The following is a 25,186-nucleotide window of genomic DNA, read 5'->3' as shown; positions in this document are numbered from 1 at the left end:
GAGCAGGCCATTTGGAACAGGGAACTTCATTTGGAGTCCATATGAATTCTGAACTGATGCCTCGTCCTATTAATCAAGGCTTGAAGAGCTCAAAACACAATTCAGAATGACAGCCTCCACAATTGTTTAGAGACCAGATTTTCTTTGCAGTTCTCATTAAAGCCAGCACTCCTGCCAATAATCTGGATTCACGTATGGGAGAAAAACACACTTTAGTTACTGCACAGCCTTTATAAACAGAAATGCAATACAGAACAATTAAAATTTCATCCTAAGCCATCAAACCATGTCAGTGTTTTTTACTGTTACTGATCGATAAGAGTCTCCTTTAGTTTTTATCTGGCAGAGTATTTCAGGCAAACCTCTCCTGTGATTATTACACTGAGCTATTTTAAAAAATATTTAAATTTGCAGCCTCTGAAATAAGGGGAGATCAGGTCTGAGTTTATTTTTTGGAGGTTCTGCGTTTCACGGTCAACTCCTCATGAGGAAGGCCACCCGCATGCATCCATCCCACTTTGGCCAGGGCATCTCAGAGCCAGCAATGCTGGATGCTGTGAAGCCCGAGTATATCAGTTACCATGGTCCTGGCACAACAAATGGTAGATGAAGTGGTCGCTGCCGATTCATCTTTCATGTTTTATTTATCCAAACTGTCTGGCTGTGTTACATCAATGTGCAACTTTCAGCTGATCATTCCTCCATCAACAGCAGACAGGTAGGAGAGATGACCCCTGTTAAGTTTGTTAGTTGCTGCAACACTGGGAGTCAGCATCAGTGCTCTGCCACAAACACAGGAGAAAAGGGCAGAAAGCCTCCCCGTTTGCAAGATGCACCATTCGGGGCCTCCTCACCATGACACTCAAATACCAGCAATGTCCTTATCTGTCAAATACTGTAAGCTGTTAAGAACGATGGTTCTGATAAAAAGACACTACAAACTGTCTCCGTTATAAGCCAGGTATCTGAGGGGCAGCTGGGACCGGCAGTCTTCCCCATACACTCACTTTAATTCACTCCTCATCAATATGAGGAATGTATTCCCAAACCGTGCCGAGCAGAGGATTCATGCCAAAAGCCCAACAGGCACCAACTGAGGGTATTTACACTCTCTGGTAGCCAGCAGTTGCTACTACCTATAATGATTTCTGACAACCTCACATTTAAGGTAGCCACAGACAAACCGAATACTCAAATCACCGTTAACCTTTCTGTTTAATGCCCTCCCTGCATATTCTGGGGCTGTTACTCCTGCTAGTGCAGGTACTCCAGGATGAGAAGCACAATTATTGTCCATCTACCCCAGGAAGCGATATTTCCCATAGCTCTGAAGCTTTATTTTAATGTAGAGGCAGGCAGGGAAGCGGATGGAATAAAGGTCAAATGCTGGAAATTGGCAGCCCCCAGCCTTTCTGTCAGGACCAATGATCAACCTCTGAGGTCGCAGTCGCTTTTCTGTTCCTGTTGTCACTGAAAGCACAGGTACAAAATGGTATCTCCATAGCCTGACAACTGAGTCACTGTGAATATCCAAAACACGACAAAAAGCAGGACTACCCACTAGATGGAGTGCATTCATTGTGGAATTAAACAGTTCCTCCACAAAAGGGGAAGTTTTCACACTAGCCTCAACCAAAACCACTGTAGAAGGCATCGGGACCTCATTGCATATGGTCACCTCTCCTCTACAGAAGATGTGGGCAGACGACCACCACTAATCAGAAATTAACAGATGCTTAATAGCCACACTAGAAGATCACAAGAACACGGTATGTACAACATGGGCAAATTTGCAAGAATCAGCACCAAAAACAACAAAGAAGGGGAAGCTAATCCTGCAAGAAAGTATCTATGATGCCCCAGGATTCAGAAACTACTATTTCCTTCACCAACATTCCCTGCAGCATTTGCTTCTCTAGGTAGAGTTAGAAATCCATCAGCATCATGAGCACGCAGCACCCAGTGCTAAAACAGGAAACACTAAAGTGAGGGGGTTTCTGAAATGCAAGTGTTCCCTTTTCTGCAGCTTTTATTGCAGATTTTGCCAGCAATTTCTTTCCATGAAGAACAGACAAAATGCAAATATCCTGCCGCTGCAGTTTGCCTCCTGACTCACCCAAACTCAGTGAAGTGCCTGCCTGAATTATAATTGGCTCCATAAAATGAATTATCTTATGGGTAAGAGCATGCCAGGCACAGATGCAAATCATAGAGACACTCAGCAAACGGACTTACATTTTCTTTTGAAAACGATCTCGTGAAGCACAGGTATCGTGTGACCTTGGATTTAAATAAGCCATCTTTCCAGAGGTCAGCATCCAAGCCATCTGCTGTTTGTGCAACCTGGAAAGAAGAGAGAGAGGGGGAGAGGAGACATGTGAGCCAAGATAAAGTTAATATATGTGCAGTACTTCTTCCTCAGACCTCTTCTAATTAACGGTAGCCCGAACTCTCACAGCATCTCATTAGTTTCTTCACAAGGTGCAGTGCAAAGAACTTCCAAGAGGAGGTATAAAAAGAAGTTCTAAAAACGCTGTCTCTTGGGAGCCCATTGATTAAAGATGCTCTGACAAAGGCTATTCTAATGAGGAAAGAGCAACTTTGGTTACAGTTTCCAAACAATAGTTTGGGAAAGTCAGCATATCGAGGCTCTCATTACCACCCTACAGGCAAGGGCACATTGGGGCAAGCTGGGAGGAGGATCCATGTAGACAAAGCACAGAAACTGCCCAATCTCAGTATTATATTCACAGAAGAGGCAGAGGAATTCTGGTTCCAGGCAAAAAGGCTGCTTCCAGCAGCTGGGGAAAGCCCTGGTCACTTGTGGACTTCAACAGCAGTGCTGTGTGTGAGGATGCACCCTGAAAACTTCCCTTTCCAATGCAACTCTATGCCCAGTTGAATCAGTGGCACACACACGGAGGGCCAAGGAAACAGACTATGGGTCTGTCTGTCCATCCGTCTGAACCTCAAATCACACGGTGTCCTGAAACCACAACACATGGGCACATGCAAGAAGAGAAAAGCAGAAGATTTCACCTTTGAGCTGATTCAACACGAGGCAGCATCATGCCCAGGGAAAGGACTCTGCTCTACTAGCAGCTGGGCACTCACCCTGCACCAGAAGCTGGTAAGAGCCCCTGCCACTGAAGGTTTGTTGTCAAATAAGAGAGAACACAAAGCAGCACACACAAAGGTAACAGAAATAAGATCACCCCACCAGACTAACGCCTGACTGATAGCTCCCAACAGAAGACTCCAGAAGCACAGCTGAACTTCTGCCTAATGCTTCTCAGATGGGGGCAAACCGTTCCATTGCAGCTCTTCCAAGTCTAATCTTATTGAGTAAGACCTTGGCCCCAGAGCAGCCAGATAACAAAGAGCTGACATTTGTTGTCACTGTTTGCACCCATGTTTTGCTGAAGAGAGACTCTGTGCAGGGCACAGGAAGCAAGAGATGCGTGCTGACAAGACCCTCCAATTATCCCAAGTACAGGAGAGAAAAGCCTGTTTATTGTCTGTTCAAAGGGAGCAAAGTGCATTGGCTGCTCTTCGCGTTTCAGCAACTGCTGTTTCACAAGCCCCTGCTCAGCTCAAGCTCTTGCAAGACACAGCTTTTGCAGTCAGGTTTCTGCAAAGAAACAGGCATCATTTTTAAATAGTAAAATCTGAAAACAGGATTTTGGTGGATTTTTTTTGCTGCTTTATTATTCCCTGAATTCAACTGTTTCCTAAAGTGCTGCTTTAGGAACATAACAAAATCCATGCACATCTCCTTCCCCTATGGTTAAGTCTGGCCTGGTGAAAACATATTCAGGCAACAGACTGCTTGGAAAAACTGTTGGCATGCAGGGACCCTTCACTTGGACTCCAGCCCTGTTTAGAAACTGTTTTTAGAAACCATTTCTGCTTCTGCTGAAATGGAAGTCACAGGTGACATTAACCCCGAGCACCCTGCCTGCACATCTTCCTGCTGAAGTCTTCTTCCAAGCCCGGGGAACATAAGCATGCATTAACTTGTCAGAAAACTCGTGGGGAAAGAAAACAGTGCAATATAAACAGGAAACATCTTACATCATCTGCTGGGCTCCTGCAGGCAAGGAGGATCCCCACCACCTCCTGAAGCAGAACTCTGCCTGAGCAGTGCTGCTTCGCAATGGCAGAGTGCCCTCAGTGGGGCAACACAGGAGGGCAGCTGGCCTGGAAAGGCCAAGGCAGACCTGTCTATCCTGTGCAGCCCCAGCTCATCAAGTGCTCTGCTTGGCTAAGAGACAAGTAACATGGGATGGAGGACATGGCACCCAGCACCAGGTCCCAGTGACCCAGGTCCTTCTTTGGAGCTGACAAAGCCACTCCTCAAGCATGTGCTACAAACACCAATAGTGCAGAACCATCCCTGCTCCAACACCGCCCTGGGTGAGCAGCATGCTCAGGCTCTCGCCCCAGAGCAAACCCCACATGGAGCTGACATTCAGCCTACAGCAAGCAGTGTGGTTGCTCAGGAACCACACCTCTCTCCTACCCCAGGCTCCCACCTCTCCTCCCTTTCCTCCCCACCCATACGGTCAGTCTTGCCAGTTTGGGCAGATTTTCAGGAATCTAACTTCAAACACGCTGTATATTTTGGCAAAATCAAGTCTTTGGTGCTTCAGCTGTTAAAATACCTGGCTAGTCAAGACAAGTTGTTTTCTAAACAGACACTATGGCAATGGAGGTTTCTAATTAAACTACTGAGGGAAAAGATCTCTGACCGTTTGCCAAGCTTCCCCTGGGTCTGGTCCCCTGGGCTCTGCCACACTGCCACCTCCAGCTGGGCAGGATGCTTGGACCTGGGCTCCATGTGAACCTGGGAAACAGACAGGGACATCCCCAGGGCATTTAACTTACACCTGGCCTGAAAGCACCCATGCCTTTGCTTGGTTTGTTTTAAAGAGAAGCAAGGGAAAAAGGAAGGAAAAGAGTGTGCCAATGGCTGGTTGCTAGAGAAAGGTTATGAATAAAGAGGAATTTGGGCAAAGCCTATAAATAACATCACAGTCTCAGAGAGAACTGGATGTTTCACCATCACACAACTCAAAATTATTAGTGAAACTACATGATCTCAAATTCACCACTAATAAAAGGAAATACTTTCCCATGTAACTCTGAATCCACCTGTAGAACTGAATGCTGCAGGATACTGGAGCAAAACGCAGCGCCATCAGATCCCTACAACATCCCGAGAGAAACAGGGATTTCAGGAGTACACTTTCAGGATAGAGCTGCCACAGCTGCCTTCATCAAAGCTTTACACCCTGAAGTAATAATCAGCTGTTGGTGTCTCATTAGGGAAATAGAAGAGGAAACACAGCCCAAGACCGCCCAAGTCCTCACGTTTCCCACATCTCAGAGCATGACTGTCTCCACTGCACTGAGAAGGGCACTTCTGCATACTGGGCTTCATGCCTTTAGGCATAGCAGACTTGAGCTCCACAGAGGTCACAGGGAAGTGACAACCCTGCATACCACACAGTGGTCCAGAGCCCAGACTCATACAGAGGAGCCACCTTACCAGACATCCAGGCAAGAAAAGTAGCCCTGCATGCCACTATCCTTTGGGTCTGTGCACCAGGACACCCTGTTACATCAGGGTGGCACCCTGAGCAGCTACAGTGAAAAAGATACTGACCATGGCTGGAGCTGGACTGCTGATGTGCCATACACAGCTGAAGTGTGTGAAAGCTGCGCTTAGGGTAAAACAGCTGCAGACAGCAGGCACTTCCCCACGGCCTGCAGCAGAGAATGCTGGCCCCAAGGTCAGAGGAGAGCTCCTTGTAAACAGAGAGGAAGGCAGAAGAACCAGAAGAAAGGCAGCCTCCTCTCTGTACCCCCCAGGAGAGAGCGACCCACATTCGCAAGCATTATTACAACACCACTGTAATTGGATTAAGCCACATGAAGACTCTTTTATCTTGCTTAAACTGCGTTAGTGCTGGAGCTCCCTATTAAAGCACAGACAGGCTATCTGGGGTGAGCGCACTCTCTGCCCAGTCGTTTAAGCAGAATGCAATTCTGTTATCACAACTCTCACATTGTCCCATGCTCCTTTATCAGGGTAAGCAGCTAATTACACAGCCTGGCTCACACAGGTAATGAGCACTCAGAAAAATGCAGTAAATGCAAAAAACCTTCCAGGTCTTTTAAGCAGCCTTTTCACAATTCCCTCCCTTGTGCCCCTACTTCAGCCTGATCCATTTTCTTCTTTCTCACACTGAACTGGGTATGCAATGATCCAGAGCTGAAAAGGTTGAGCAAAACCTCAAGTCAACTGGATTCCACTCCCAACCACACAAGCCGTGCAACTCTGGAAACCCAAGGTGGATGTAGCACAGTCAGAGCTGGATACACACAACAGTGAGCAGAATGACTGCAGGCCAAACATTTCCATATAGAGCTCCACAAGGTCAGTATTTTAAGGTATTTCACTGCTTGGGACACACTAATCTATGAGAAGAAAAAACATGCTGTTTGTTACACAGCAACTAATCCATGGAATAAGCAGCTGTTAAACGTGACCTCCCTTTATGCATTCACATACTCATCTCTGCTGTATCCAGCTGCCTTTTCCTGCTGCCCAACATCCTGCCAAAACTTAGTTTAGAGGTTTGCATTCTGTCCATCAAAATTATCCCTGCAATTTCAGCTGGATGTGAAACTCTTTGCTTCCCATTCTGGAGCTTCTCATCATCATTGTGCAGTGCTGATATGTAGGATTAAACAGCTGATGTGGGATCCATTTACCCAGAGATATAATTTCTGCAATACTTAAGACTCCTTCAGGATGAATGTTACTAGGATTATTAAATTTGCATGCCACAGTGGCCAGCTGTTTCTGAAAACCCATCCTCCAGGTAATTATGCTCCTCTGGAGTGGCACAGATGAAGTAGCACGATTGCACCCACAAACCTCCACCAAGGGAAAGCACTAAGTGCTGTGGGCTGAGAGGTGGGCAGCTGGACCTCAAATTACTTCTTAAAGGACACATCTGAAGGCAAGCTCTCTCTGGAAGAGATGCTGATCCCAGCAAAGTAAAGCCTCATTAATGTAGAGCCAAAGTATTAGCAATGGCAGCTGAAACAGCTCTACTTACTACATCATAATCTGTAGGTGCTCGGTTCCGGGATGCAACCACACCAACACCGGTGATGGGATCCATCGGCAAGTCGGGCAAGGCATCGGAGAGGTCTCGCACTTCAGGCATTATGGACTGATCCTGAAAGAAAGTAGGAGAATTAAAGGGCTGCTCATCAGAACACCCCAGCAGAAGACAGAGAGCACCGAGAGAGCCTGCATGCATGCCACAGTGCCTGTGCTGACACACCACAGACTGCCAAGTTAAACAAGGGATTAGGCCAGACACACCTTCTGCACTTTCATTTGCTTTTGATAAGAGGGTACATTTGTGCAATGCCCAATAGGTTTGGAATTTGGGCCTGCAGCCTCTTCTGAGATCAATTTTGGTGCTTCCAGGATGCTTAGCATGGGCTGGTCTCCATCTAGCAATGATGGGAAAACCCGAGCTCATTCCCTTCCCTTCCAAACAGAGGGCAAATTTCATCCCAGATGAAGCAGCTCTGCTATTTCAAGCAGCAAGAAATCTGCTCTTAATGGCTTGATTGGGAGGGTCCCCATCCACTACACGTGTTACACACACTGGGGGTTCCCCCACAAGTCTTCAATCCCACGCACCCTCCTGAACCAGACCATTATAATGTAGCAGCACAGATGTATCTGGCGCTGTACGCAGAACTGCACTTGCTGCAGAGAGCCTCAACACCAGGGAACACAGATGAAGCAGCACGGGGTGGTCTGATGCAAAGCAGAAAGAGGCCTTGAAGAGGCCTGAGCATCTTCCAGGAGAAGGGACACATCACCAAGTACTTCACAGGAAGGAGATACGCAACAGGGGATAGAAGCAGGTAAGACCAACCGATTCTGGAGAGATGCTGTTGCAGGAAGCAGGAGAAGACAAGAGAGCTGCTGAAACAACTTGTTGAGGAGGGTAGGGAAAGGTGCCACTGCCTCAGCACGTGGTCTCCTGCAGAGGCAGCCAGTCAGGGCAAGTCTTCTCCAGCTTTCAGGCAGGAATGCCCCAGGAAACCAGCCCCCCCCCCTCCCCCCCCCGGGAACCCCAAGATAAAAGGGCAGTGTTTTGTGTAAACAAGCGTCACTGCTGGGCAGCCAGACAAGCCGTGAACCAGAGCTACCTAATTCAATTCCCTCCTCAGAGCAATTAAACCCCAGCATTTCGAGGCCATGTAGACAGCTGGTTACTTACTGCTTCTAGAAAAGGCAGAGGTGAGTGCTGGTGCCAGTGGGACCTGGGTTTACACTTCACAGTGCCCAGTCAGAACAAACATCGTGCTGCAGGCAATAAGAAAGATCAAGTCTGGGCCCTAGGTAAATAATAATAATGTCACACGAACAGCCAGACTACCTGAGGAGTCCAAAACAGAAGCTAGGAACTGGTAATGGCAAAACACTATTGCTGATGAACCAAACCCAGTGGAAAGATCTGCCTGTGCTGCTCCACCGGCTCATCCAGATGCCTTGCAAATCCAGAACCCACTGCCTAAAACGTGAAGCACCGAGCAAACATAATGTGAACTTGACAAAGAACTTACAATCTGTTCTTCATACAGACACACATTTTCTGAACCTTTTCCAAGTCACTCTCAGTAATGTGATGACTTGTTATTACACATTGGGAGGAGCTGGGAGATAATGAATGCTGATAGGAGCTTCTCTTAAGCCATTTTGAACTGAAATCCAGGTAAGTGACGATATTCCCCAGCACACTAAGAACACCACAAGGCAGGTTCCAGCATGGCGGCAAGGAAGCAGATCTGCTCCTCCAGCCTCCAGCAAACCCACCCTGACCAAGCACTGGCTTGCTCTGCAGAAGCGAGTGAAGCAGGGGCAGCTGGGATGGCACTGACACCTCAGGGTGGGAAGCAGGGGGGCTGTGCCCCCTCTCTCAAGCCCTGGGAGAGCCCAGGCATGCACAGAGCATCCGGTACTCCCTCCTCTTCCACAGCAGTGATGGCAAGGATGGGGCTTATGCTGCTGAACACTGACTTCCCTGGTAGGATCCTGAGCTGCAGCAGTGCTGACCTGGGAAAGGTTTACCTGCAGCCCCAAAGCACCCTGACCTCAGCAGGAGGAAAGGGGAACATCTGTGGGGGCCGTCTGCAGTCCCGCTCGGTGCAGCAGGAGAAGGAGAAATTAGCATCAATCCTCACTTTGTGCTGGCTCACACAAAGCCTCTCTATGGCAGCGGCAGCGGCCAAGCATGGAGAATGGGGCTTTCTGCCTTGAGAGGCCGGCAGGTGGAAGCCGTGGGGCAAGACACAATGCAGCACTGGTGCAGGGCCTGGAGCAGCACCCCACTTCAGCAAGGGCTGAGTTCCCCACAGCCACCACCGCTGTGCCCAGTGAGCCTGGCACCCTCTTCTGCCTCATGCTCAGGCCTTGGCTGTGCCCATGGCCAGACAGGACGGGCAGGCAGAGAGCATGTGCACACAAAACAAACCTCCAGGTCTCCAGGCAGTGCAGAGCACCCTGCTCTGCAGCACTCAAAGACGGCTGGGCCCCTGTCTGGCCACCACAGCACAGCAAGGCTCTCCAGCAGCTTCCTGCTGTGCGGGTGGCATGGAGGATGCATCTGGAACAGATATGGAGCAGCAGCAATCGGTTTGCACACTCGGGTAAATGTTTTTGTGAACTCTGCACAGGTCAGAGGGGAGTCTATGGCTGGGCAATCATACAGATGATTAGTTACATTGCCCTACTCCCCCAGGGCGCCTGCAAAGTTTGGTTTCTTTTCTATCATGCCTTTGAACTTAGAACCAAAAAGCAAACAGTGAGAGAAAAGATTAAATTAAGGAGCAGGATTCTAGAAATACTCCTATTAGACAGCTTGTTATTTTAATGAAGCTCTCTTTAAACAACACAAGTTTGACCTATACACCCAACTAACATCATGGTGGCTGAAAACTCAAACCAGCTGACCAGGAGATGGCCTGTGTCCATCCTGTGCTCAGCCGAGCTCTGCTGAAGGGCCCTGTGCCGCTCTGCTCTGTGGGGTTATTCTGGGAGCAGCCCAAAACAATTAGAACATTTTTCCCACCAGTTGGGAGCATGCTCCCTGGAAATGATTCCCAACTGCAGGGCCACATCCAGCAAAGGAAAACCGGATGCAGGCTCTGATGCAGGAAGAAGTCTGCGGGGCCACTCAGACAAAGCCAGCAGGGAAAGGATGTGGCTCCACCAGAGAAAGTCACTGTGCATCCTGCCAGCACCAGTCCTGAGCAATGCACAGCAGAGTGGAGTGGGATGGCTGCAGGACAAGATGCAGAGAACATATGGCTTGACACGCAGCCACCACACTGCTGGCTTTATCCCAAATGCCTTCTGTCCCCCTTGAACTGGCCATGCTGTGAAGCAGGAGACAAAGCAGAAGACTGGGGATCTTGATGCCCAGCTGTAGGAGAGACCTTCAGAGCCTCTGCCTCAGCCAAGGCCCTGCTTTATTGTCTTTGCCTCTTCCTGCCCAGAGTATGGGGCACCACTTGCTCTGTGTGGCACCAACCCAGGTATGGCCAGACACAGACCAGCCCCAACCTCTGCAGGTATGAGGCACAGTCCCCATCCTACTCCCTCATCCTGCCATTCCCCAACCCCAGATGGTGACAGCCTTCAGAGCAAGCTACCAGGTACAGGCAGGGAAGAAGAGCAGAGGAAGTGCATGCATCAGGCAGTGACATTTAGTCAGGAAGCCATATGTGTGCAGCCCAGCCAAGGTCTCGGTTTAACCTGTCACCACACAACGCTCACCAGTGCTCCACTCCGACTCCTCCCGCTGGGAAGTACCTACTTCCAACAGGCACAGCGTGTCTGCTCCCTAGGAGACGTGTAACACAGGGCCCGTGCTGCCCTGGCAGTACAAAGCCCTGTGCCAACTGGCAGCACAGCTCCTTGTAGCTGCCTCAGCACCCCAAGCCTTGTACCCTTTGGAGACAGCAAAGCTGGGGGCAGCTCATCACCCCACAGAGTGCTGTCCTGCAGCCCATGCCCACAGTCACACACACCTCCCCTTCTCACAGCACTCCCAAGACTGCGTCCTTCTCACTTGCTCTCACCCGTTTTCTCGCTAGCTCATCTCTGCTTTTATGTGTTTATCCTAGGCATACTTTTCTGCTGGTTCCACTGTCCATTTCAAATATTCCACTGAGGTGACTGACCACACACGCTGCTGTGCTTTGGCTCGGGCTATCTATAACAAAGGAATACATTTTCAGAAATGAATGTATTATTGGGTTTGTAGAACATTTTTCCCCCTCGGCATTCCTTTTCAACAAGTTAGGCAAGTTCAAGAGCTGGTGGGTACATGATCAAATCAGGCCTGATGATGTATTTGCTACAGAAGCATCACGCTGCCAGCAAAGCGGGTCAAGTTCTGAAGCTAAATAGCAAGGGACATGGAGAGAATGGGCTTATTGTTTCTTCCTTCTACTACAAGCCCTGCACTTTGACACTGACTTGTTCTTCCTACAGGCAGAAAAGTATGAGCTAAGCCAAAACTGGAAAAAAATTACCAACTACCTCACTGAGTTCCTGCACCCTGCAGGAAATAACCCCATCAAAGCAAAGCCGACACGTTGCTAAAACCCTCGCTCGCATGCTTGGGCTATCACTCCATCACTTTATAAAGGCAGTAGGTACTGCTGGCATGACACACATTGCTCCGAAGTTACACTGCCATTCTCCTCTGCACGCCCGGTCCTCCCACTGCGTCCGGGAACAGGACACAGCCGAGCCAGTTTTCTATTTCTGTTCATGGAATAGGACACAGTTTCAATCAGAAAACAGGAGACCATGACAGGACAAGGGGTCAGGGCCCTGGGGGCCTCCAGCACAAGCAGGCAGAATTTCAGTTTCATGTTTCTCCCCAAATAAAGGTATGTCTGGAATCACCCCCACACCCAGGCTCCCATCTTCGAGACAGCTGCCCTGTCTCAGCTGCAAACTCTACAGTTTAACTGACCTGGATGGAAACAGGAACTTAAGTCATGGAATGAGCAAAACTGAGATCTTGCATTGCTTCACAGCACGTCTAACTATGGACACACATCTGTGAAGAGCATCCTATTTCAAACCAAAATAGGCTTCCATACACATCCAACCCATCAAAATTTAAGCAACATGCAGTTCAGTTACTTCTATTTTGGCACATGTATGAGCTATGTGGTCCCTGGGGGCTACAACAACCCTTGGGCCTGGGATTCATTTTGTCAGAGCAGCATGCAGTCCAAGACTGAAGCATTGTGTGTTTTATTTCACACCTCCAGAAGCTCAAACTAAGCCTTCATCCCAGCATGATGAGAAAATGTAGCGGGTAAGGCTACCTCAGCTAAAAATTACCGGGATGACACTGCCAACCTGCTCCACGATGCATTAAGGTATATGTTAGTATGTTCTCATGCAGCTAAAATAAAACACAAGATGGAGAAACCTAAGTTTCAGCCCAACCAGCTGAACACCTGCTGAGGCCCAGCCTGTCTTGTTTCAGCTGAAGGCCTCATCTTGCATTACCGTGACCAAGCACAAAAAACACTGAAGCCTGGTAGGTCTTTGAGAACCTTCCCAGAAACCACAGTGGAAGCTCAGGAGTCTCAGTAATGCAAGAGGTGAGTACATGAAACACAGGCAACCCAGTTATCGCTGCTCTGGCCAGTGCTGTAAAGAGAAGAGCCCACATTATCACCTCCAGAGAGCAGAAACATGAGAGCAGGGGAGAAAAATGGGTAGTCATGTAAACCCACGCTGTAAACGCTTGCTGCTAAAGACCACACAAAAGACAGGGGTTTGCTATTGTCTCCAACCAGTCACTAATGACATCTGCAGTAACTCCTGAGCAGGTCAAGGTCACCAGGGCTTTACCCCACCGCCGATCCCTGCCAGCGACAGCAGAGCGCTTTGGTCTTGCATGGGGTCACCGGGGAGCTCAGGACACGACCAGGGCTCAACGAAGCCTCGGTCTACTCGGTACGCAGGCACCGGCAAGGCCGCTGCCCGAGCGCGGGGAGCCCCCACCTGCCCCTCCTCAGCGGGCAACCGAGCATCCCGGCCCGCACACCGGGCCCTGCGCCCGCCCCGGCCGGGCGGGGATCCCGGTCCGCCCGCCTCGCCCGGAGCTCCGGCCGTGCAAGCGCTCCCGCCGCCGTGCCCCGCAGGGCCGGGCCCCCCTCTCAGACGCGCAGCCCCCGCCGGACCCCCGAGCACCCACCGGGCCCGGCCCCCGAGCGGGGCGACCGCACCGGGCCGGGCCTCGCCGGGGGTCCGCGGCGGGTGCGGGGACACTTAACTGTTGCCCGTGCGGCGGGCGGCGGGTCGCGGCTCCCCCGTCGCAGGCAGAAGCAGCTCCTCATCGCCCGGCGGAGCCGGCGCGGCGCGGCCCGGCGGGAGGAGCGGCGCCGGCGGGGGAGCGGCCTGCGGGCCCGGGCGGAGCGGGGCGGGGAGCGGCGGGCAGGCCGCGGCCCGGCCCCGCGCGGAGCCTCACCCGGTGGGGCGCGTTGTGCCGGGGCCCGGGGCGCTCCGGGGCCGCAGCAGCGCAACACAGCGCAGCCGGGCTCCCCCCACCGCCGCTGCTGCCGCCGCCGCGCAGGCTCCCGCCCACCCGCGACCGGACCGCGGCGCGCAGGGCCCAGAGCCCGCCCCGTACCGCGACCCCCGCGGCCCGGCCCCGGGGCACTCACCGTGCGGCCGCGCAGCTGCCTCCCACCGCCGCGGCGAGGGCCCGGCCCACCGCGGAACCGGCCCCGCCGGCCGGCACTGGCACCCGCCCCACCCACGGCGGGGCCCTGGGGCCCCACTGCCACCCCTCGGCCCCCAGAGCTCTGCCCACCTCCGGTTCTGCCCAAGCCGGGGCACAGGGCTCGGAGAGCGGCGCCGGCCACAAGAATCCACCCCCCGTGCGGACAAGGGCTCCCCCGCTGCCCTCCGCCTGGGTGGGGAGCGCTCAGGTGCTTGGCCCGCCCCAGCCGGGAGCCTCTGGAAGGTGGGAAAGAGCTGGATAATTGCAATTTAACCAACAGCACCTCGTTCCTTCTGAAACAAATGGCATGTAGGAGACAAGCACCAGGTGCCGTGGACTGGGGAAGGGTGAATTGTGTCAAACAAAGCCAGTTTTATTCTTGAGAGCACAGTCCCTGGGGTTGGGGGATAAGCAGTTTTGGGAGCTGCCTTGAGTTCAGTCAGGTGTTTGACACTTCCTCTTGCCACGGCCTGAAAAACAAACTAAACATACATGGTGCAGAGGTCAAGGGTTGGCCGGGCTGGCTGGGTCCACTTGCAGCACAGAACCCATCCTGACCTGAAAGTCTGCAGTGGTCTGGTTCTGCTGAAGGTTATGGCAGTGATGAAATTGAGAATGTACTTATTAAATCAGCAGATGATGCAAATCACAACGTGGAACAGTAGCATGGCCTGTTGCCATCACCACAGGAACTAATCCTCCAGCTGCCCTGCGTTTAGTTTTGAGCACCTTACTGAAGGAAGGTCATCAGCAATAAGCTGGAAAGCAGCAAGAGTGGTGTAGGGGTTGATACCAATGGTCTTTGATGCAGGACTGAAAGAGCTACTAATCTAAAGAAAAAGAAAAAAATCCTGGGGTGAAGAATGAAATAAAGGAGGGAGGAAAACACCTTAGTTTGTAGGTAAATTAAAGGGGAGGTCAGTAGCCTTCAATCCTTGACAGACTAAGAGGTGATGGGTGTGAAGTACAGCAAGAGATCCTGCAAAGATATGGTGAAAAACTTCAGTATAGCAAAGACAGTCAAACAGCTTGGGGAGTCTTTATCTCACTGGTCACCTTGAAAGCACTTATCTGACATCACTCAGTTATCCCCTCGAGGCAGGCACCAGGCAAGACAGTCTCCTAGGTCCCTTCTGGAGCTGGTTTCCTCTGTGTTCCTTGATATGCTGCCTGCTCAGAGCCACGTTTTCCTCTGTGCTGGAAATGTGGCCTCTGATTTATAAGATGAGAAAGATCTCACTCAGATGTCACCCAAATTTCCTCCCAGTTGTCCTCTTTTGCCTTAACAAAATCAGGTGCCACCTGAAGGTACATTTAATGGAGCATCCGTCTTTGTGGTTACAGGGTGATTCCTTTCCTGATATTCTGCCTTTACACCACTAACTCACAGATTTCCTCACCCTCTCCCATATCTTTTTGTTCAGATTTGCTCATCATTTGAGGAGCTCTCTTCAACCTGTTCTTTTCCTACCAGGATGACTGTTTACTTCTTCCACCTTAGCTGGACTCTTTATCTACCTCCCTTTAGCCAGGCTGAGCTGAGAGGAGCGGTTGAACAAGCAGCCCTTCTGTTGTTCCAGCTCCTTGCTCTTCATTCTGGTGTGGTTAGACTTACTACCAAGAGAAACACTATAAGCTTTGATTAGTGTGTGTTTGAGAGGCTTGCCTGGAGAGCAACAGGCACATTAGTGGTTTTGTACTCCTGTCCATAAAGCAAAGTGTCCTGCAGCAGCAGGATCTTGGTATCCCGTTTACTCCTGGATGCAGCTCTGGGTTGAGGCCAAACCTGTTCTGGCTGGTGGTTCTCTCCAGTAAACCATTTTAGACTGGTGCTTGTTGAGCCATGGTGATAACTGGGTATTTTTAACTACAGTTCTGTTCCCTACCACTCGACCAAGGCTTTCTGGCTTCTAGCGCATACAGCCCTGATGGCTGGTAGTGGCTTCTGGGTCTAAAGATTAAAAAAAAAATATGTATTTTGAGCAATAAGGAATACAATGCTTTTTTTTTTTTATTTGGAGAGTAATTTAGAGAGAAGGAAGGATGATGCCTGGTGGAAATGAGAAATATATGTCCCATACATAATATATGCCCCACATGCCCTATTAGAAATACAACAAGATTTCCTGAACTGGAGATGGTGTTACACATTACAGTGTGCTAATGCTCCCCCACGGAGATGCTGATACTGAGAGAGTCTTTAGTGTAATAATATTAAAAATCCTAGAGTTTCAATAAGATCCTCCCTGCTACCATGGCAGTAGGAAATGAATTGATTCCAAAGGAAGACTCTAATTGCTGCTTAGTATCCACCAAATATTCTAAGATTCACTGCAAACATATATCCCAACGTGTCTGTGGCATGATCTGTAATAACACTTTTTCCAAGGAGACAGTCACTTGCCAGCACAGTTTAGCTGCTGCTCCAGTTTTACCCTCCGAGAAGCTGCTTGAGAAAGCTTCATAGACTTGCACAGCTCAGGGCAAACTCCCAGCCCTTCTGCCTGCAGAGACCTTTAAGCCTTGTCAGAGTTCAGAGGCTGGGGAAAGGCACCATCATCATCGTTCACAGAGCATAAGCACAGGCTCTGAATCAGCAAATACTTGTGCACTTGGTATTAGATACATGAATAACTGAACTGGAGTTGGTTAATCTACCAATGTAAAGTTACTCAAAAGCGTAAGTGTTTGCAAGTATAACATTTTCCTCTGAATATTTTCCATAAAGCTTCTTCAAAATGCATTTATTTACTGAGAGCATGTATTTTCTTATGAGTTTGGCAGTCACTTACACACTGTCCAGTTTGAGCCAGTGTCTTGTTTTCAGGACACTGAATAAGAGGAATTTCGGTCACTCTTGGCCGCAGTGCTGGAGCTGTGGCTGAATGAACACAGCTCCCTCATCGCCGAGTAGCTGGACACTAGGATTCACATCCTCCAGAACAGAAAACAGAGTCAGTATCGTGGTGTCTCCCACATACCACAGGGGAGCTGCTAAATCTGCTCCTAGGTGAGAGACTGGACTGAGAGAAACGATTGCAGTTGAGCCCCACCAGCCTCTTTACATTTCAAGCTTCCTGTAACAGTAAAAACTGTCCATTCCCAGATAACACCTCTGAAGAGCAGCACAGTGCAGAATAAAATGTAGACTCCTCATTTACTATAAGCACAGTCTGTGGCACAGCCTGTGATGCGCTGCTCCCAGCTCACTTGGTAAGGCACAGCATAGATGGTGCTGCACTGATGCCAGAATGGGGTGTGCAGCACTGAGGGCTGGTGCAGGGGACACTGGCCCAGCTCTGTGTGGAGCAGGAACTCCTTGCAGGCACTGGTCAGGCTTCACCACCAAATAGGATCCCGGGGGACAACCCACAAAGGATCCTGTATCCTCATCCTGACTGTCAGCTCAAGCCCTTGTTGTTTAAATCCATTTATGTTGCAGGAATTCCTCTCTGTCACCACATTTCATGTAGCAATGAAATACTGCTGCACGTACCATTTTTTCCACGCCTGCCTTTAGAGAAAAATCAGCCCAGAGTTTAATTTCATGCTGGAGCTGCTGCAGGTGGAGGCTCAGCTACTGCCTGGCTTTTCGTTAAGCTACCTCTTAGTGCACCAGAATGTCTCTTTACAGCTACAATTTCCCTTCTATATTCCTGTTCTAAATCTTGGCTTTCCTAAAAGGAATGAGAAGGGCCTTGTATCTCCCTTAATTTAGGTACCTCTAAGTGGAAAAGGTGTGGCTGCCCATATGCATCGCTCCCTGAGAAGGCTCTGTGTGGTTTTGTTTCTAGCAATACTCAGGCAAGATCTGCCAGAAACCCTGTGACCCTCCATCCTTGTGTCCTCAGCAGTCCCCAGTGCCCGGGGCACAGCACTGCCCTAGCAGATCAACAACAGCAGGGCTAAACCTCCACTTCTATAATAGCGGCAAGTTTTTACCTTGCCAATGCAGGATTGCAGCATACACAGGGCTCTTTACAGCACAAAGCTGCAACGCTCAGCCCCACTATTTATTATATTATGGAACATAATATTTAAGTGGCCTGGATATAACCCTGTAACCAGTGTTTCTTGACAGAACAAGCATTGCTCAGCACATACTTAGAGCTGTCTGTAAAACACATTTACAAAATGTTCATTAATTTCCCATCATAGCAAACCCCATGTCAAGGCCCCCGCACTGATCCCAGACCTTTTGAACAGGCAGGGACTGCCCATTCCCCTGGGCTCCAGCCTGCCCCAGAGAAAGCTTTTCCAGCTGGGATATCAGTACAGAGAATAAATAGCCCTGCCCGTTGAGCTGTGCATCCTCATCAGTGTTTCTGTCCTACCTGGTGGACAAGGTGCTCTGGGGCCAGGAGCACCATCTTGGACCTCAAGTGTGGATGGCCCTACAGCAGAGTGCTCAATCCCTCATGCTTCTATTGCAGCTATGACTCCCATGCATGGTCCCTCATGCTTGTGTTGCAGCTCTGAGTCCCAGGAGATGCTGCAGCTCATTCAGGAGCCTGCATACAAAAGGACAAAGCTGTATTTAGTATTATCAGCTCCTCACTTAGCTCTAGGTCAGGGAAGCACTAAAAGCAAGTGCTCAGGCTCAAGCACATGCTTAACCAGCTTCTGAATTAGAAGAATGTCTGCAGGGTCAGTGACTTAATGGCAGCCCCAAAGGAATGAGCCTGCATGTGTGCTTGCTGCAGTCAGAAGCACACAGCTGGAGTGGTGGAACCACCACCATGTCGCAGCTTTGGCAGGCTCACACACTGGGGCAAGTCCCTCCCAGGGTACCACACAGATGTGGGGTACGAGAGTGATGCATCCTTACCACAGGTGGATGGGGTCAGAGACTGGTGGGCGTTGAACAGAGGCAAGCAGGGTCCTGGTTTTCTGACCCTTCTCCCCAAGGGGATCATCAGACACCCCAGAACAGGGGAGGAACTTACACAGGTCAACATCCTGCTGGTGCCCGCAAGTGTGTTTCCAGGACCTTGCATGGGAGCCGGCTCTGGCTGGCAGCCAGCTTCCTCCATTCCCACCACACGTGTTTAGGAAAATGTTGTTTGCAAGTGTATTCACTACCTGGAGCATTACACTCATGGGTCATGAGTGAGCAACGCCTGGAAAGTTATCAAAATAGCCTCTGCAGAAAATTGCTCCGAGCTTCTTGTTTGAGGGATCCACTCTGGAACAGAAAAAGTGATCTGGAAAAGCCACTATTTTTTAATTTCCTGTTTGCTTTCCTATCTTACAGTTGTTATTAAATAACACCTATTTACTACAAGTAAGTCCTCACATTTGTATTTTAGTCCCCCTTTCAGTTATGATGTACATATGACACTGCTAGGGAGAACTGTGATTTACATAGAGCCCAGTAACTGCTCCCATCAGGACAGGCATTTAGCTTGCTCCTCCTAAAGGGGTTCAAGGAATTCCTCAACTGAGGAGGTGGTCCAGGAGGAGGGACTTTCAGCAGCCCCCCCTCCCAGGACAAGGAAACCAGGGCCCAAAGCACCCATCACTTGCCTGAGTCACAGGGAGCCACTGCCCTGAGGTGCACAGGATGCCAGCCCCATTTAAGAGCACAAGTCTGAATTCACGATCCCTGTTTCAAGGCCCTGCAGCCAGGACCAGCCCTATTTGTTCCACAGAGACAATCCCAGGGCTGAGGTACAGCTGCTGTTCCACCCAAATGGAGGGCAGAAAAAACCTCCATGCAGCTTAATTACCAAGGAGAGCCACACATCCAGATTCCCATATTATGAATAATAGCCACAGCGAGATGGAAACCTTTGCTTGAATAATTTTGAATGATGAACACATTTGAGGAAATAATGTTTTCTTTGCAAATCTCCTCTGATGAAATGCTACTGCTTGCCTTGCTTTCAGGGTGGGCACTGTCCCAGTGCCATCCCCCAGTGCTGCCCCAGGCCTGGGCTGGCACACTGCTTGCTGCTGTGCCAAGACATTCCCTGCGGATACGTGCAGGGAAAAATCCACGGTGTCTGTCAGGGCTGCAAAGCTGCTGCCCTAGGAACACGCTGGCAGCAAATAGCATTCAGATGACTGGGTGTTTGCCCAGAGGAATGCCAGGGAATGAGTTAATAGGTGACCAGTTGGCAGGCAGCAATGGGAAGTCGGTCACAGTTCAGCTGCCTTTGCAAGGCTTTTTCTGTGTCCCTTCTCCATTTGGATCCCCAAAATCTGGTCTTCAAACTCCCCAAAGCAGGGCCACAGCCAGCACCTTTCATTCCTTTTAAACCAAAGGAAACAGTTAACATAGTGGTTTAACTGCTGCATCCAGAGGATTAATGCCCCCATTTCAGCCCCAAGTCATCCTCCCTGCCCTGCTTCCCACCATCACAGTGTGTGCAGGACCATAACAGCATCAGGTAATACCAAGGGCTCTATTCCCTCTGGTAAGAGCACGTCGGCTCCCTTCGTCGCAATTCCCAGGCCAGCTGGCAGCATTAGACACTGTTGCTTGGCTCCTTGGCTACTGCAGCTTGTGCACATTAGCACCCCAGTGAGTTTCCCATCCGTCTAACAGGACTCAGTGTGGATAACGGTGCCAAAGCCAGTCATAACTGGACAATTACAGCATCACTGGGAGATCAGAAAAATTGCAATCCAAATATCCTTAATGAAGAGCCAGCAGGAACAGCGGGAGCCTCGCCAGGCTGTCCCCAAACACAAGGTCACCTCCCCAAGGGCATCACAGCACCCTGATGAATTACACAGCTGAGGCTCAGGACCAGAAATGGGGTCTTCATGTTAAAACCTAAACCCACCATGACCAGCAGTGGAAGCAGAAGCCCTGACTCTTCCAGGAGGTTCCAAGCACCACAGTGCAACCACAGGCAAAGCCTCCTGTGCAGGCAGCTACAGTTATTGCAGGGAAGAGACTGCACACTCAGCACCTGCTTAACATCCTCCCAACTTTACCAGTGCCAGAAGCATCACATCTATAGGATCCCTTGAGAAAAACACACTTGATCCTTACAAAGGGGCAGATAAAACAAAAAGAAGCACATCATGCAGCTCCCTCAGAAGGATTTCTGCGATGTTGGGAAGTACAGGAGGATGGGTATCATGTGATGGGAGAATCTACAGATCACCCAGCATCGCTAATGAGAAGCCAGTCTTTGAATGCATAATTTGACATCCCACTTTGCTTTCTTTCCAGCTTTGCATTTACTCCCACGTAAGTTTTGAGGTTTTTGTTCCAGAATTACAGGCCTGTGGATCCCTCAAAGCACATCCCGAGAGCACAGACACTTCTGAAGCAGGACCGCTCCCCTGCTGCCGAAATCATCCTTTTCTTGCTAACCAAAGGGAGGCTCAATGCAAAGCCAGAGCAGCTTTGCTTTCAGGGTGTATAATGTGCATCAACAACACAATGACGAGCTGACATTGGAAAGAGAAGGGCTCTTCCAGCTCCTTTCTAGCTGAGAGGATGCTTGTGCCAAGCACAGCTTTCATATGGAAAGTGGTGCATTTTTTTAGTGTAAATATTTTAAGAACAATGTTTTATAAGAGAGGAAAAAAACCTCACCTGAGTTTAACAGGAAGACCTGTTCAGTTTCTTCTTTCTCTGTCAAATACCGTGCTGCAGGACGCTCTGCTGCCTCTGTCTCTTGGGTAACCATGGGATTTATTGCAGTAACTTGTCCTGTATTTCATTTCTTGGCTGTTCTGTTTCTCCTGTCGGTGCTACTCTGCCCGCCAAGGAGGGGAAGAGCCCATGCATCAGCCTTGGTGCTGTGCCAGCCAACAGGCACCAACAAGCATCTTCTCAGGGCTCGGGTTGGGAGCAGGTCCCTGTACCCCGGGGTAGCAACAGGGCAGTAAGTGCTTGGGCAAGCACGTGCACACACAGAGATGCTGGGGCCCTGCTGAGGCAGTGGGGCAGGGACCCCCATAGATACCAGAGAGGAGGCAGGCAGGGATGGCCATGGCCAGGGTCAGGTCCTCATCCAACCATCTGGAAAGTCCATGGGATGAGACACGCCAAGCTGGGAAGCTGACCCACAGGTCAGATCATGTCCATGGGGACGATGCAGGGCCAAAGCCAAGCCAGTTAGGGGCTGGATCCACAGAGTCTGTGAGGCCTAAGTCTGCTCCAGCACAGCTCAGGCAAGAGCTAAGTACCGAAGAGCTGAGCTTAAATGGGCTCCGTGGGTGCTTGACCCAGATGGGGCTCATCACAGCCATTAGGACAATTAGTGCCCTAGGCTCTGGGTGGAGCGTTCCAGGAAATGCTGACATTTCCCATAGGTGTGATGACTTGTGCCTGTTCTCAGAGGGACAGAGGAGGTTGGGTGTTGCTGTGACAGCCCACTGAAGGAACCCCAGTTCTTGCCATGCTCAGGGCACCCTGCCTGCCCTTTCCAGTGGCACAGTGACTGGAGATTCTGACCTTATGTTGATAAAAAACACCTAAACTAATCAGAGATTAAACCTCCTGAAGTCCTCGGGATGCCCCTGCAGATGGGAATCCCATTGTGCTCCAGTCAGGTCTGGGCAGCAACTGGGGGAGAGTTTGTGTGGCTGGAAGCCTGCACAATCACGTATCTGGACAGCAGGGGAATAGGCTGAGAAATGCCTTGTCCTATCTGGCCTTGTGTATTGCTGTTTCCATCTTGGAAGTGACAGTAAAACAGCATCCATATTACGGTGACATTAGTAGAATAGCTGCCACAGGGTTGCCTCCTGCTTTATGCTTTTCAGGCAGAGGCCAGCAGCAAGAGATCAAAAACTGTTTTTATGTTGCTTCAGAGCTGTGTTGGCTCAATGAGCCAACAAACCCTGCAGTGCCGGCGTGCGTCCTGCTAGCGCTGCTTAGCACTCGGAGCATTAAATTATTGACAGGATGCTGCTTGTGAACCTGCAGCACTCCTGACCCACATACTCGTCATCACTAAACCTGGGAGACAGAAGTCTCCAAAATGTCAAATTCGCTGAAATATTCATATTGTAAATACAGATGGTATAAAACCTCCAGCGAGGTTACAGCCTGCGTATTTACTTATGTCAGCTCCACTACCGAGAGCGAATGAGTCACAGCCACTTTATTAAATTCACACGCAATAGCAAGGAAGGCGACGCACGATGTTGAATGGCTTTAGGTGACACAAGCTCCTTGCATACATTACTGCTCCCAAGGAAAAATGCTCCTCTCTCCTCTCTGCTCTGACACGGTATTAACTCTGCTTTCTCCATTGCCCTGCTGGAAGCAAGTCAAAGCTGCAGCATTATTTCCACAACAGAAGGTGCAACAAGCAAATGGGCATTAATCCTGAATAATGGATCCAGCAATGCCAGGGACGAGCACCTCCCGCTCGTGGGGAATGCAAAATCCTGGAGGAGGGTCCCTGGCCAAAGCAAGCTTTCGGAGCAGCACAGCAGAACTGTCCTGCAGGAGTTAAATGCAGCTCCATCATGGGAAAAGAGCCTCTGTCCCAGGAGGATGGATGGGAGCAGATTTCAGACTTCTGTGTCAAGCCTGGCCTGTATCTGCCCTTCCTGCTGCCTGAGTATTTGGGCAGGAGAAACAGGGGACCAAACCCAGATCCCCTGCAGGGATGTGGAGTTGGGCCAGTCCCAATTAGCACATAGAATCATAGAATGGCTTGGGTAGGAAGGGACTTTAAAGCTCATCCGGTTCCAACCCCTGCCACGGGCAGGGACACCTTCCACTAGAGCAGCTTGCTCCAAGCCCCTGTGTCCAACCTGGCCTCGAACACTGCCAGGGATGGGGCAGCCACAGCTTCTCTGGGCACCCTGTGCCAGCGCCTCAGCACCCTCACAGGGAAGAGCTTCTGCCTAAGAGCTCATCTCAGTCTCCTCTCTGCCAGGTTAAAGCCATTCCCCTTGTCCTATCAGTACAGGCCCTTGTCAAAAGTCCCTCTCCAGCTTTCTTGTCAGCCCCTTTAGGTATTGGAAAACTGTTATAAAGTCTCTCCTGATAAATTCTTTCTAAGAACTCCGTAGCATGGCCATAGCCACAGCACGGTGTATGCCATGCAGAGAGGCTCATGACTTCCCATGGCTGGGTACCCTGGCCAGCAGCAGCATCACGATGCTGCCCACGCTCACTCAAGAAAAAGTCAGGTTAATTCCCCCCAACACGCTGGGGAGCTGAAAGAGTCACCATTTCCCAGGAGACAGCTTTGATGGAAGCAATGATGAGCAGCACATTGGATCTGCTCCTACCAAATGGTTTCCCAGGCATAACGAGGGTGGGCTTGTGCAAGGTGTGGGCACACGTTAGCAGAGGATGCATGGACCTAACAAGAGGGACCTCCGTCTACATGTGCAGAAGTGCTCGTGGGTGCTCTGCGCAACTAGGACCCTGGTCCAGGGGTGCACAGGGGCACGGCAGCCAGGCAGTGGTACCATGGAAGGAATGATGTGAACCCTTCCCTTGCCTGCAAGCAGAGGGTACAAAGTGAAGCGCTCCAGCTGCCTGTGCCTCGCTGCCCTTGTGCAGTTGTCTGCCAGTTGTGTGTGCCGATTGCTATGAATGCCACCATCTGGTGTGCCACGTGGACATCATAATCTTTTCTTAATTACATTAGCAGTGCAATCAGTTACTGCATTACAAGGCCGGCGATGAGCTTTTAAATCTTGGTGGAAATCATAAATAATTGCACTAAGTACCAGGCGCCAGATGTGAGTGCCAACTTCAGTTGCTCTAGATAAATAGTAACCTTACAACAGTGTTAGATAACGGTCCAGTCGCTGCTTTTCATGGCTTAACAGTGGCTGCACTCCCGTTTTTTTCCAGGCAGGATCTATCCCCAGTGGTAAATTAACAAAAAAGCCCAACAAAAACCAGACACAAAGCACAAACAGGATTTTTCAAAATGGCAAAAATAACAGTAACATGAAGGAAAAATATGTTTGGGTTTAACACAGTGGATGGGTTCCAAGTATCCCCGCCTTGCTGTGAGCCCCTCATGCAACTGCTGGGGTAGGAGGAGAGTCAGCTGAAATCCAGTAGGACAGAGGACAGACACCTGGGTGTATGGACATGGCAATGGCACCTTCTCATTTCAGGGAAACCTGTGATTTTCTTTTGTAAAAAGAGGATGTCTGAATCCTACACAAAGTTTTTTTCCAATTTCTTTGGAGCCAGGAAATTCACTGAAATGAACCTGCCCGTAAATAACATATGGCCTGAAGGGAGAGTCTTCATCACACAGGCAGAAGAGCCTCACATGATTCCCTGCATCCCAAACGGGCTGCCATCCCTGTGGCTGCCCTGCTCCCAAGGAAGCACACGGACACAGGTGCTGAGGTCAGCTTTGCCATGGCCATCCGTGTGC

General features: G+C 50.2%; 1 protein-coding gene and 1 long non-coding RNA gene across 13 annotated transcripts in view; both read right to left on the bottom strand.

Moving 5' to 3' along the window:
- Positions 1-13,952, bottom strand: part of MVB12B (multivesicular body subunit 12B) — a 65,635-nt gene extending 51,683 nt beyond the window's left edge. The window contains exons 1-5 of one of the 12 annotated variants that reach the window (XM_061476683.1): positions 13,408-13,535; positions 11,182-11,315; positions 8,319-8,436; positions 7,131-7,253; positions 2,236-2,343 (exon numbers count right to left, since the gene is read on the bottom strand). In XM_061476683.1, coding sequence (XP_061332667.1) covers positions 2,236-2,343; positions 7,131-7,241 — 219 coding nt within the window. In that variant the 5' untranslated portion in view covers positions 7,242-7,253; positions 8,319-8,436; positions 11,182-11,315; positions 13,408-13,535. Of the gene's footprint in view, positions 1-2,235; positions 2,344-7,130; positions 7,254-7,970; positions 8,294-8,318; positions 8,437-11,181; positions 13,232-13,407; positions 13,564-13,797 lie in introns of those variants that run through there. The other 11 variants (XM_061476682.1, XM_061476684.1, XM_061476680.1 and 8 more) reach the window with 11 other exon arrangements.
- A 5,649-nt stretch (positions 13,953-19,601) lies between these two features.
- LOC133281401 (uncharacterized) lies at positions 19,602-21,509 on the bottom strand. The gene is made up of 2 exons (XR_009747496.1): positions 21,412-21,509; positions 19,602-20,109 (listed from the first exon to the last, which is right to left on the bottom strand). It is a non-coding gene; the product is annotated as an uncharacterized LOC133281401 (long non-coding RNA).
- Between the last annotated feature and the right edge of the window lie 3,677 nt (positions 21,510-25,186).

Source organism: Pezoporus flaviventris, unplaced genomic scaffold (assembly GCF_033815535.1).
Source record: "Pezoporus flaviventris isolate CSIRO_AGI_PZ_B2104156 unplaced genomic scaffold, CSIRO_AGI_Pfla_v1 ptg000097l, whole genome shotgun sequence".
NCBI lineage: Eukaryota > Metazoa > Chordata > Aves > Psittaciformes > Psittacidae > Pezoporus > Pezoporus flaviventris.
This window is presented reverse-complemented; position numbering and strand designations above follow the sequence as displayed.